This window comes from Haematobia irritans, chromosome 5 (genome assembly GCF_050003625.1).
Source record: "Haematobia irritans isolate KBUSLIRL chromosome 5, ASM5000362v1, whole genome shotgun sequence".
In the NCBI taxonomy this organism is placed as follows: Eukaryota; Metazoa; Arthropoda; class Insecta; order Diptera; family Muscidae; genus Haematobia; species Haematobia irritans.
In genome coordinates, this window is record NC_134401.1 from 77490712 (window position 1) to 77505536 (window position 14825).

General features: G+C 33.6%; 2 protein-coding genes across 2 annotated transcripts; one reads left to right on the forward strand and one right to left on the reverse strand.

Annotated features, from left to right (window-relative positions):
• Positions 1-8598: 8598 nt before the first annotated feature.
• LOC142239876 (uncharacterized) lies at positions 8599-10383 on the reverse strand. The gene has a single exon (XM_075311624.1). It carries the CDS (start codon positions 10381-10383, stop codon positions 8599-8601), a length of 1785 nt encoding a protein of 594 aa, XP_075167739.1.
• Positions 10384-11992: 1609 nt separating this feature from the next.
• Positions 11993-13777, forward strand: LOC142239878 (uncharacterized). The gene has a single exon (XM_075311625.1). The coding sequence runs from the start codon at positions 11993-11995 to the stop codon at positions 13775-13777; it is 1785 nt and encodes a 594-aa protein (XP_075167740.1).
• Positions 13778-14825: the final 1048 nt, after the last annotated feature.

The following is a 14825-nucleotide window of genomic DNA, read 5'->3' on the forward strand; positions in this document are numbered from 1 at the left end:
AAAGAAATGTGTTTTTGTTTTTAAAAAATAGTGTTTGTATAGTAAACAAGTGAGTAAAGTAGAAAGTCAGGCGGGGCCGACTAAAGGGAGATACGGTCAAAATTTGGTCGAGGGAAAACGCGTGTAAATCGGTGAAATCGTTTATTTAAAAAATCAAATTAAATTTCGTTTTCAAGTACAATTAGTATAAAATTCAGGAAAAATATTCAGTTAGGCTTTCGCTTTTCCAAATCCGAATTGCCGGGCCTCATGCTTGACACCTGCCATCAGATTTTGTACAGCCACCTTGTCCACCTTCTTCGCCGCAGAAAGCCAGTTTGCCTTGAACTGCTGCTCGTCCTTACCAGTTTTTTTGGTCTTCTTTAGGTTCCGCTTGGCAATAGCCCAGTATTTCTCAATTGGGCGGAGCTCTGGCGTGTTGGGAGGGTTCTTGTCCTTGGGAACCACCTGCACGTTGTTGGCGGCGTACCACTCCATGGCCTTTTTACCGTAATGGCAAGATGCCAAATCCGGCCTAAACAGTACGGAACAACCGTGTTTCTTCAGGAAAGGCAGCAGACGTTTATTCAAATACTCTTTCACGTAAATTTCTTGGTTGACAGTCCCGGAAGCTATGAAAATGCTGCTTTTTAAGCCACAGGTACAGATGGCTTGCCAAACCAGATATTTCTTTGCGAACTTTGACAGTTTTATGTGCTTGAAAATATCTGCTACCTTTCCCTTCCTTTTGCCGTATAAAACTCCTGTCCCGGAAGCTGTTTGTAGTCGGCTTTGACGTAGGGGTCGTCGTCCATTACCACGCAGTCAAACTTCGTCAGCATCGTCGTGTACAGCCTCCGGGATAGCGCTTTGGCCGTCGTATTTTGTTTATCATCGCGATTTGGAGTCACTACCTTCTTGTAAGTCGATAGTCCGGCTCGTTTTTTGACTCGATGCACGGTTGTAGACGATACACCCAGCTTATTTGCGGATTCTCGGAGAGAGAGGTTAGGGTTTCGCTTGAAACTACCGGCAACTCTCTTTGTCGTCTCGGCGGCTTCCGGTTTTCGATTTCCCCCCGATCCAGACTTCCTGGCTGTCGACAAACGTTCCCCACACACGTTAATTACATTTGTAACGGTTGATTTGGCAACTTTTAGCGATTTTGCCAGCTTTGCGTGCGGGTAGCTCGGATTTTCGCGATGCACGAGCAAAATTTTTATACGCTGCTCTTCTTGCTTGGACGGCATTTTGACAACTGAAGAGTGAATTCCAAAATCAAAATAGGAGCAACATTCTACACACACACACCTTCAAAATGAGGGGTGTTCAGGTTTTTTAAATGCAAAATTGAAAGAAATACGTCAAGTTTATATTGACCAAATTTTGACCGTATCACCCTTTATATCATACCCTAAACCATCCCTACTAAATTAATAGACATTGTTTGTGGGGTATCATTGGTATAGGTTTGGGAGATACACCGCATTTCCAGCATTAAGGGGTACATGTTTATGAGAGTCTTGTCACAATCTGAGTGGAAATGTCTGATATTAGGAACTGTAGTTGATTTTGCACTTACAGAGTTAGTATGCCACTAATATTGAGTCCATTATTAAAAAAGAATTTGGGTAATAAATCGAAATTTGTAAAAACCGGGAAATAGTATTATGTAAGTCTAAATACGATCGACTAGTACATTAAAATATGAAATTTGAGTAACATTGGTTAATAAATAAGAGTATTATGGCCAAAATTGGCAAAAATCGAGCGATGCATATATATGGAAGCTATATCTAAATCTGAACCAATTTGTATAATATTTTGCATAGAAAGTTACCTTGTACAAAATTTGAGTACGATCAGTCAATAAATGAGGCCTCTATGGTCAAAAATAGGGTTATTAGGGGGAAATTTTTCAAACTCGGGCGATATATATAACAGGTTGGCTGATAAGTCCCCGGTCTGACACATTGATGGCGTCGCTAGTATTAAATGCATATCATTTTTATATAATACCAACCTTCAAATGATTCGTGTCAAAATGTGATGTCTGTAAGTCAATTAGTTTGTGATATAGAGCGTCTTTTGTGCAGCAACTTTTGTTATTGTGAAAAAATGGAAAAAAATGAATTTCGTGTTTTGATAAAATACTGTTTTCTGAAGGGGAAAAATACGGTGGAAGCAAAAACTTGGCTTGATAATAAGTTTCCGGACTCTGTCCCAGGGAAATCAACAATAATTGATTGGTATGCAAAATTCAAGCGTGGTGAAATGAGCACCGAGGACGGTGAACGCAGTGGACGCCCGAAAGAGGTGGTTAACGTCGAAAACATCAAAAAAATCCACAAAATGATTTTGAATGACCGTAAAATGAAGTTGATCGAGATAGCAGAGGCCTTATAGATATCAAAGGAACGTGTTGGTCATATCATTAATCAATATTTGGATATGCGGAAGCTCTATGCAAAATGGGTGCCGCGCGAGCTCACATTTTACCAAAAACAACAACGTGTTGATGATTCTGAGCGGTGTTTGCAGCTGTTAACTCGTACTACACCCGAGTTTGTCCGTCGATATGTGACAATGGATGAAACATGGCTCCATCACTACACTCCTGAGTCCAATCGACAGTCGGCTGAGTGGACAGAAACCGTCTCCGAAGCGTGGAAAGACTCAAAAGTCCGCTGTCAAAGTAATGGCCTCTGTTTTTTGGGATGCGCATGGAATAATTTTTATCGATTATCTTGAGAATGGAAAAACCATCAACAGGGACTATTATATGACGTTATTGGAGCGTTTGAAGGTCGAAATCACAGCAAAACGGCCCCATATGAAGAAGAAAAAAGTGTTGTTCCACCAAGACCACGCACCGTGCCACAAGTCATTGAGAACGATGGCAAAAATTCATGAATTGGGGTTCGAATTGCTTTCCCACCCACCGTATTCTCCAGATCTGGCTCCCACCGACTTTTTCTTGTTCTCAGACCTCAAAAAGATGCTCGCAGGGAAAAAAATTGGCTGCAATGAAGAGGTGATTGCCGAAACTGAGGCCTATTTTGAGGCAAAACCGAAGGAGTACTACCAAAATGGTATCAAAAACTAGGAAGGTCGTTATAACAACGATTATCGCTCTTGAAGGGAACTATGTTGAATAATAAAGACGAATTTTGACAAAAAATGCGTTTTTCTTTGTTAGACCGGGGACTTATCAGCCAACCTGTTATGGGAGCTATAACTAAATCTGAATCGATTTAGATGAAATTTTTCACACTCAGTTAGTACTATATGGAACAGAATCTATCCAACTTTGAATAATATCGGGTAATAAATAAGGGTTTTTGTCCAAATTTGGAAAAATCGGTTGATACATGTATATATGGGAGCTATATCTAAATTTGATCCGATTTCTTCCAAATTCAATAGCGTTCGCCTTGTACCCATAAAACACTCTGTACCAAATTTCATCAAAATCGGTTAATAAGTGCGACCGGAATCTTGTGAACAACAAATACATGGACAGACTGACGGACGGCCACCAAACGCTAGATCGGCTCAGGAGGTAATTCTGAGTCGATCGGTATATATTTTATGGGGTCTAAAATCAATATTTCTGGTAGGCACATTTTTTCTGGCAGATCAAAGTTATTATACCCTGACCACTTTGAAGTTTAGGGTATAAAAATACAGTGCATTAAACTAAGTTTTTATTTACAAATGAACAATTTGATTTTAGTAGAGTATAGAGATGTTTTTACATTACACAGACTTTTTAACCAAAATTACTTTCATTTAAAAAAAATTAAAAACATCATAACGCTATATTCAAAAATATGAGTTTTGTTTTTTGAAAAATTGTAGTACTTCTGAGTAATCTGCAGTCGAAATTGAAAATAAATTTTGGCAAAAAATTGAAAAAAAACTACAAATTGCAAGTTATATGATATATACCAAATATATCATATAACTTCCAATTTGTAGTTTTTTGAATTTTTTGCCAAAATTTGACTGCAGATTACTCAGAAGTACTACAATTTTTCAAAAAAAAAAAAAACATATTTTTGAATATAGCGTTATGATGTTTTTAATGCATCAAACTTGATTTCATAGAATTCGGCCATTTCTAAATTCTATGACGTGTGAATTTTTTTTCTGGTTCTATCTTAAAAGATACTGTGCGCATTTAAGGGTTAAAATTTCACATCAAGGCGTTAAAATATAATTTTCTTGCACGCTTACGCGAGATTCTTCCAAAACTCAAACAAACAATTGTTGCAATAGTTATTTGTTTGTAAGACGATTCATGGTTAGATTATGAACCAAACTGAAGATGTTTGACAGTGAAACAAAACTCTAAACATGCGTCAGCTGTTTAAACCAATATTGCCGGAAAGACAATAGCTAAACAGTCACCCTTTATTCGTTTTGATGATATTCCGAATATGTTTCATGATAATCTAGGAAGCTGTTACTAATGTCCCCTAATTGATGTCTTTGATGACATGGCCAGATGTTGCCTTCATAAGATGTTGGCTCACCACCTATACTGCAAAAAATATAAACAGGTAATTCCCATGTGCTGGACATAGTTGAACGTGGAAGCAATCGAGTAGAAATGCATGTGAATGTTTTACCCAGTTCATAATTCTCTAAACAGTTATCGTATGATGTATAGAACGATTGATGAAGATTCGTTGCTGTTATATCTACCAGGTCATGAATTTGTAATTGAATTTTAACCCTATCCAAAGGTCGTGTTTGTAGTGGTTAACATGCACATACAAGTTTATGTTTTCATTTATCCTTGCATGATGTTGAGGGAAATTTACATTGCCATATGATACACAATCTTGGAAAGGTTTGACCTCCACCCGCCTCCGCCCCATTGGCAACATTTCCTTCGTTTGTGGCTAATGCAATTATTTACACTTGGCTGGCAGCAAAAGTTTGTTAAGTACGAAAGTAGCCTCTGGATACAAAAACTTTCTCATGTATGCTCTGTTAACCAAAAATTCTTTCGTTTCAATAATTTTGATGTCACTTCCATAACATGTGTGACTGGACTGGTAAATATAATGAATGTCCTTGATGGCATATCACATTGCACTTTCCTACAATCCTATGTATGATATGCTTGCTTGCTTGCTGGATGCCATTTCAATCTTTTTCTTCAATTAAATAACTTTAATTAAGATTATAAAACTAACTTAGGTTGCAGATATTTTGTGCACAATGTGCACTTTGACATCGTTAAAGGCATTGGTGATGCAATGATTGCAACCACTCAAAACTACTTTGGAATTTTAAAAACTTTTTAATATTCTTCAAAATGTGTTTGCATGAAAATTTTTATATTTTGTGTTTGCTCATATGCGATTCTTCTAATGAAGCGTTTCATAATATGTAGAAAACAGATTGGTTAGAAACCATATCACATCAATGGAATGGAAATCGAAGTATTACGAAATTTATTCAAAATACGGATTTTTTATTTTTATTGAGAATGCTATAATCAACTTTGGCGATGAATTTTATAATTTTTGTTTTAAACTTTGTACAATGATGAGTATATCTGGACTTCTGAGTTGACACTTTCGTAGCTGGTCTTGTTAGCGTATCACTACACTCAAAGAAATCGAACCCTATATTTCACTAAAGTCAATTTAACTCTATTTTAGTTCATGGTATTATTATGTTTTGAGAAAGTTTTGACTTTAATATTTTTTGCGTACTTTGGTTAAATTAACTAAAAAAGGGTCAAAAAATATAAAAAAATGAAGCATAAAGATTTACTAAATTCTTGTCTCCCACAAAATAGTTCAGAATTTCTTAAAATTTGTAATTTTTTTTCCAAAAACGCGACCATTTTGAAGTTCGTATGGCACTAATGACATTTTTAACTTCAAAATTTTCCTTCAAACTATGAAATTTTATTTAACAAGTGAAAGGAAAAGAGATGTGTTTGTATGTTACAAATTTATTTCGGCAAAGGCCGGCTATCATAAACCTTTTGTCGGAAGGTTCAACTGCGGTTCACTTTGGGTTTAGTGCACTGCCTGAATTTATTCTGATAATTGGTTGATAGTTTTGCTGCAAGTGGAGGATGCTGATGAGGTAACGTGCGTCCATCAAAGCATCTTGCAGTCTATAGGGCTTTGCCCAAATAAATTTGACAAATATTCTTTTCCTCTGTTGGGTAAGCTACACTTGTAGTTTAGTCAATGCATGGTTTTAAGCTGAAATCAAAAACAACAAAACAAGTGAAAAAATTTAATTATGTTTAATAGATTTTCTTGAATTTGTCGAAAAATATTTACTTATTTTTGTGAAATCGGCCGGCGAATGAAGCCGGCGTTTATCATACATTTTTTCTAAAATTAACTAAATTTTTCTAAAATGAACCAAGATTTTCCCTCCTGGTGGTTTCACTGTTCTTTCAGTGAAGGATAAGAAAACGCAAGGTTTTGGCGTTACAAATTCGAATAAACTAAAATCTAGAAATAGCTCAATGGTAAGATGATCTTCTGGTAAGGTGAAATTCAAGCACATCTCTAGGAGAGAGATTTTGGATGTCCATTAAAGGTAATCACTTGCACGGAATGAAGAGGACCTTAAATTTTCGAAAAATTTCCCCACAAATTCCGCAGCACAAACATGTTTCCCCATGAAAAATTCCTAACAGAAAATGTGATATAAATATTTCCCCCATATTCAAGTTAAGGGTACCTCAACTAGAATTTTCATTATCGAATTGCCAGCTTTATGACAAGAATCTTCCTAAACTTTGTTCATATAATAAAACTACAAAAAGTTAAAATCCAAAATTTTAACACGCTGCACTGACGGTCAAAAATTGCATTTATAAAAGAAGCTTAAAAAAATGTTCGATGGTTTTCGAGTTTTGGACTATACAAAATTTAGCAAATTCGGAAAACATTCAGAACAGAATTATAACAGTTATCTAAATTATTTTCCTGTTATTTTTTCCAAACGGGCTCAATTCGAACCTTTTTGTGCAGTTTTATTTATAGACCCGATTGTTGCATGCACTGGCCGATCGAAAGAGAATTTATTAAAGAAAACAAATCACGTTTGTTGATCCTTTTCGCACATTCACATGTCAATATTTGAGTTTGTATCACGGTTGCCACTCGAGCCATAAATAATCTACCAAAAACGGGAGATAATGTTACCAAAACACTACCAAACAATAAATATTATTTTGCAAAATTATAAATAAAACTAAAATTTTATTTCTATAGAAAAATTAGATTTCTATAGACAATTTTTTCAAAATTTTATTTCTGTAGCAAATTTGGTCAAAGTTTTAATTTTACAGAAAATTTTTTCTAAATTTTATTTCTATAGAAAATTTTGTCAAGAATTCTACCAATCTATCAAACAGTAAAAAATCAACCATTTTTGGTAGAAATCTACCAACTGTGGTTTGTATGCCTTTCAGCAAACACAAATCTGAGTTTTAATGTACATGGTACATTATATACCGGTATGGAACAATTTGTATGTAGTTGGAAGAGGGTGAATACCCACATCATGTCACGTCGCCAATGGAACACAACATGAAAAATAACAATTTGATGCAAAAACGTCAAAATAAAAAGTAATATAAAATGAAAATGCGATAATCACCATTCGAATGGGGAAAAACCATGAATAAAAAGAATTTAGGGGCGGGAAGAACCACCGAAAATCGGGCAATAGTTCCCACTTGTTCTTTACTCACAACTAAAATTATTTGTTTTTCATCCAAAAATGTACAAATTAAAAAACAAAAACAAAGATTCATGGGATCCAAAACCACAAAATACAACATTTGTTATGAAATCGGTTATTATCCTGTCTCCAGTTTCTACTGATTATGATTAAGATTCTACGATGTACAACGGCCCAGCAAAAACGTTTGGAAGTTCTTCTAAAGGCACAACTTCAAAAGCAGTTCCAAAAATGTTCTCCTAAAGATGTTCTTTATTTAACAGCACAGGAAGTTCATTTGAGTCAATTTTTTATAACTCGCTTTTTTCATATTTTTAATGGGAAATTTAAAATTTTTTGTTTCAAATCGGTTAAAAACAGATTAAGAATTAATAAAATGATACAAATTATTTAATTATGCTGAAAAAAATGTTAAATCCGTTCTAGACAACTTTTGAAAATATTTTTTTGTTGTTAATATTTTTGGTACGACCTTCTTATTCTTTATTTTTGGTTATTTTTAGATCTGTTCTAAAATGGGCTTTCAAGGTCTCTCAATATGCAAATAAAAAGACTTTATTTCATATTTACATCCGACGTTTCGTTGGTGATTTCCAACTTCTTCTGGGATGAATTTTTTATTGAAATCTGGCAACCATATTGTAAACAGAAAAAATATAACATACAATTACTTCTATGTAGCGTATCATAAGCTAAACTCTAAACTTACATTTAGTCTTTTGTCATATTTTTTAAAATTAATTTTAAATTGTAAAAAGTAACGGCACAGGAACACCACGACATTAAACAAATATTTAAAATAATTTCAAAAATAATTACAAAACTAAATTAAAATATCACAGATGTTTTTCCTTATGACTACGATCATAGAAGATTGGACGTAAACTACATAATAGCTAATATATAGGCAGCATTAGTGTTATCTTTGTCTTCTTTTCTGTTTATTGCACATTGAACTCTTTGTTGTATTCTTAGACTCTCTAGAGTATAACGTTTATTCTCCTTTCTCTCTTTGTCTAAGATTTTGACACTCTCAAAGTCTGCTTTATGTCCCAACTCAATGCAGTGTTGTGCTAAAGCTGTTGTATGTCTGCCTTTTCTTATGTCTGCTTCATGTTCTGTTACTCTTGTCGCTAAGCTACGTTTAGTTGTCCCAACATAGTATTTGTTGCATGGTTGTTCATCATTGCCTATGCACTTGATTTCATATACAACATTGCTTTGTTGCGTTTTCTCTATTTTTGTTTTGGTTTGGGTGAATATCGTACTTAATGTTTTGTTGGGTTTGTGAGCGAATGTTGTTTGTTGGTCTTCTACTATTTCTTTTAGCATTGTTGTTTCTGTTAGCTTTGGGATATATGAAATGCTATAATATTTCATGGTGTTGCCAAGTGTTTTGTTATCATCCGTATTATTTCGGGATTTTTGTGTTTGTGTTGTAGACTTCTTAATTAAGTTATTTATAATATATTGTGGGAATGAGTTTTTAAGAAGAATATTTTCTACCTTTTTTAAATTGGCTGTCTGAAATTGTTGATCACTTAATTTTATTGATTTTTGGATTAGGCTCATTGCAGTATTTATCTTTTGTTTAAAAGGTTGGGTAGAATGAAAATTTATTATTCTTCCGGAAGCTATTGATTTTGTGTACCATTCTGTGGAAATTTTGTCGTTATTTCTATGTAGCTTTACGTCCAAATAAGGCAAGCAGTTGTTGGTTTCTTTTTCTATTGTAAATTGAAGTTTGTTGTGGTATTTGTTGAATGTTGCAAGTATTATATCTTCATCTTCTTTTTTAATTACCGCAAATAAGTCGTCCACATATTTAGTTATAAACTTTATTGTAATGTTCCTTTCACTAAGTTCTTTGATAGTTTCTGCTAACATATTATCCAAAACTATGTCGGCGATCGTTGGAGACAATGGGTTTCCCATTGGCATGCCATACGTTTGATAGTACAGAATTTCTCCATACTTAAAATAATTGTTGTCATTTAAACAAAATTGAAGTAGTTTTAAGAATTGTGTCTTAGGTATTTTAGTGTGTGTTTCTAAACTTTTCCATTGTGTCATTATGTTTTTTATCGCTAGGTGTATAGGTATGTTGGTGAACAACGATACCACGTCAAATGATACTAGTATGTCGTTTTCGTCCAAAGATACATTTTTTAATCTGTCTTTTAGTTCATATGAATTTTTTATATTATATTTTTCCGAAATGAGATTTTTAATTATGGAACCCACATGCTTGGACATGTTGTAACATGGCACTTCAACTGACGACGATATTGGTCGCAGAGGCATATTCAGTTTATGTATTTTTGGAAGCCCATATAGTCTAGGTGCGTTCGCTGCATTGGATGTCAGCTTAAACTTTTCTTGCACAGAGATGTAGCCGTTCTTGAAAAGATCCGTTATTATTTTGTTGTTTTTCCTTTGAAGTTTTTGTGTAGGATCCTCCCTTATTGTCTTATAAGTTGTCTTGTCGTCTAATAGTTTTTCCATTTTTTCTTCGTAATCTTTCTTATACATTATCACTGTTTTATTTCCTTTGTCTGATTTCGTCACAATAATTTCTTTGTGTTTTCGTAAGAATCTGCTTGTTTCTTCAAATGTGTTTAAGATAAACTTTTCTTTTTGAGTATTCCTTGAAGTTCTTTTGTGGGTCATGATTCTATTAGCAATTTTGTTCCTTTTTATATCCTTTTCCCTTTCATCAGTAATTGTTTGTACCCACTGCTCCAGGTCAGCAATTAAGTTTATTGTTGAGAAGTTGTCGTTTTTTACAGGGATTGCAAATTTAGATCCCAACGAAAGAAGCCATTTGCTGTTTTCTGCGAATTCCACGTCAGTTTTGTTTACAAACCATGACGGGTTAAATTTAAAATTATACTTGTCAAGTTGGTTTCTGTTCAAATTTTGTATCTTTGTTGAATGTGTCTTTTTTACGCGATGTATAATATCTATGTATCTTCGATTTTGTCTTTTGGTGAAATTTTTGTACTCTGTCTCATTTAACGTTGATCGTAGTGTTTGTTTGTGTGATTTTATACGCTTGTGTAACCTTTTCAAGGTTAAATTAGTTTCTTTAATTTCTAAATTCAATATCTTTACGTGAAATTTCTGTTCAATCTTTTTAAGTTCTGGAGATATTTTAATTGCGTCAAAAAGTTTGTTTACGGCTTTTGTTGAGTTAAGTATATGATTTGGAATCAAGCCGCTTTTTCTACAGTTTAGAAGATATTTCAACCTTTCGGATTGCTTTCCGAGTCGTTTAATGTCTCTGCAAAAGTCCTTTAGTAGTTTGCATGTATTTGTGTTGTATTTCATTTTGATGTGTTCAAAAAAGTTCTTCATGGTTGTGCTGTCCTATTTCAAAATCCAATCACTCGGCGGGCCCTCCGATAATTATTTTGTTGTTAATATTTTTGGTACGACCTTCTTATTTGAGAGACCTTGAAAGCCCATTTTAGAACAGATCTAAAAATAACCAAAAATAAAGAATAAGAAGGTCGTACCAAAAATATTAACAACAAAATAATTATCGGAGGGCCCGCCGAGTGATTGGATTTTGAAATAGGACAGCACAACCATGAAGAACTTTTTTGAACACATCAAAATGAAATACAACACAAATACATGCAAACTACTAAAGGACTTTTGCAGAGACATTAAACGACTCGGAAAGCAATCCGAAAGGTTGAAATATCTTCTAAACTGTAGAAAAAGCGGCTTGATTCCAAATCATATACTTAACTCAACAAAAGCCGTAAACAAACTTTTTGACGCAATTAAAATATCTCCAGAACTTAAAAAGATTGAACAGAAATTTCACGTAAAGATATTGAATTTAGAAATTAAAGAAACTAATTTAACCTTGAAAAGGTTACACAAGCGTATAAAATCACACAAACAAACACTACGATCAACGTTAAATGAGACAGAGTACAAAAATTTCACCAAAAGACAAAATCGAAGATACATAGATATTATACATCGCGTAAAAAAGACACATTCAACAAAGATACAAAATTTGAACAGAAACCAACTTGACAAGTATAATTTTAAATTTAACCCGTCATGGTTTGTAAACAAAACTGACGTGGAATTCGCAGAAAACAGCAAATGGCTTCTTTCGTTGGGATCTAAATTTGCAATCCCTGTAAAAAACGACAACTTCTCAACAATAAACTTAATTGCTGACCTGGAGCAGTGGGTACAAACAATTACTGATGAAAGGGAAAAGGATATAAAAAGGAACAAAATTGCTAATAGAATCATGACCCACAAAAGAACTTCAAGGAATACTCAAAAAGAAAAGTTTATCTTAAACACATTTGAAGAAACAAGCAGATTCTTACGAAAACACAAAGAAATTATTGTGACGAAATCAGACAAAGGAAATAAAACAGTGATAATGTATAAGAAAGATTACGAAGAAAAAATGGAAAAACTATTAGACGACAAGACAACTTATAAGACAATAAGGGAGGATCCTACACAAAAACTTCAAAGGAAAAACAACAAAATAATAACGGATCTTTTCAAGAACGGCTACATCTCTGTGCAAGAAAAGTTTAAGCTGACATCCAATGCAGCGAACGCACCTAGACTATATGGGCTTCCAAAAATACATAAACTGAATATGCCTCTGCGACCAATATCGTCGTCAGTTGAAGTGCCATGTTACAACATGTCCAAGCATGTGGGTTCCATAATTAAAAATCTCATTTCGGAAAAATATAATATAAAAAATTCATATGAACTAAAAGACAGATTAAAAAATGTATCTTTGGACGAAAACGACATACTAGTATCATTTGACGTGGTATCGTTGTTCACCAACATACCTATACACCTAGCGATAAAAAACATAATGACACAATGGAAAAGTTTAGAAACACACACTAAAATACCTAAGACACAATTCTTAAAACTACTTCAATTTTGTTTAAATGACAACAATTATTTTAAGTATGGAGAAATTCTGTACTATCAAACGTATGGCATGCCAATGGGAAACCCATTGTCTCCAACGATCGCCGACATAGTTTTGGATAATATGTTAGCAGAAACTATCAAAGAACTTAGTGAAAGGAACATTACAATAAAGTTTATAACTAAATATGTGGACGACTTATTTGCGGTAATTAAAAAAGAAGATGAAGATATAATACTTGCAACATTCAACAAATACCACAACAAACTTCAATTTACAATAGAAAAAGAAACCAACAACTGCTTGCCTTATTTGGACGTAAAGCTACATAGAAATAACGACAAAATTTCCACAGAATGGTACACAAAATCAATAGCTTCCGGAAGAATAATAAATTTTCATTCTACCCAACCTTTTAAACAAAAGATAAATACTGCAATGAGCCTAATCCAAAAATCAATAAAATTAAGTGATCAACAATTTCAGACAGCCAATTTAAAAAAGATAGAAAATATTCTTCTTAAAAACTCATTCCCACAATATATTATAAATAACTTAATTAAGAAGTCTACAACACAAACACAAAAATCCCGAAATAATACGGATGATAACAAAACACTTGGCAACACCATGAAATATTATAGCATTTCATATATCCCAAAGCTAACAGAAACAACAATGCTAAAAGAAATAGTAGAAGACCAACAAACAACATTCGCTCACAAACCCAACAAAACATTAAGTACGATATTCACCCAAACCAAAACAAAAATAGAGAAAACGCAACAAAGCAATGTTGTATATGAAATCAAGTGCATAGGCAATGATGAACAACCATGCAACAAATACTATGTTGGGACAACTAAACGTAGCTTAGCGACAAGAGTAACAGAACATGAAGCAGACATAAGAAAAGGCAGACATACAACAGCTTTAGCACAACACTGCATTGAGTTGGGACATAAAGCAGACTTTGAGAGTGTCAAAATCTTAGACAAAGAGAGAAAGGAGAATAAACGTTATACTCTAGAGAGTCTAAGAATACAACAAAGAGTTCAATGTGCAATAAACAGAAAAGAAGACAAAGATAACACTAATGCTGCCTATATATTAGCTATTATGTAGTTTACGTCCAATCTTCTATGATCGTAGTCATAAGGAAAAACATCTGTGATATTTTAATTTAGTTTTGTAATTATTTTTGAAATTATTTTAAATATTTGTTTAATGTCGTGGTGTTCCTGTGCCGTTACTTTTTACAATTTAAAATTAATTTTAAAAAATATGACAAAAGACTAAATGTAAGTTTAGAGTTTAGCTTATGATACGCTACATAGAAGTAATTGTATGTTATATTTTTTCTGTTTACAATATGGTTGCCAGATTTCAATAAAAAATTCATCCCAGAAGAAGTTGGAAATCACCAACGAAACGTCGGATGTAAATATGAAATAAAGTCTTTTTATTTGCATATTGAGAGACCTTGAAAGCCCATTTTAGAACAGATCTAAAAATAACCGAAAATATTTGATGTCAAACGTTCCAGACAAGCGTCTAACGCTTGCATTAAATCATAAAAAATTTTTAAATCTATTTATTTGTCAAAATATCACATATTTTCTTAATTCACATACAAAACACTGAATTCGCATCACACCTTAAGAAGTGATGCAAATTCAGTGCAAAGTCTACTGAAATGGTGGACATCCGTCCTATGACAAGCCCATGTTAAATTCATCGCTTCTGCTCCAATTTTGCACCACTTCCGGATCCAAAAAGAACATTTTCACATTTTTGGCGAGGTTGTTTTTTTGCTGGGGGAGTATACCATGTAAAAGCATAAGACAGTATGAAAACTAACAAAGCATCAAACTAAAATTGACAAACATTTTCACTTTATTGGACGAAATGTATGAAAAATGGCTGGAGACATTCACCCTGACAATCCTAATGCAGAATAAAACGTAATGATAACAAGAATCCATAAATCAAAATAACAGCAATAAATTTTGCTACAACTCAACAGTAGGGCATTCTTTTTACGTCATTGCCATATTTTCGCCATGTCATATTCTTGGGGTCAACTCTAGATATTTTTGTTGGCCATTTGCAGCAAACACGTGAAGCCATATAAAAACTCTTTATCAGTACCTTAGGGTACAATGCAAATATC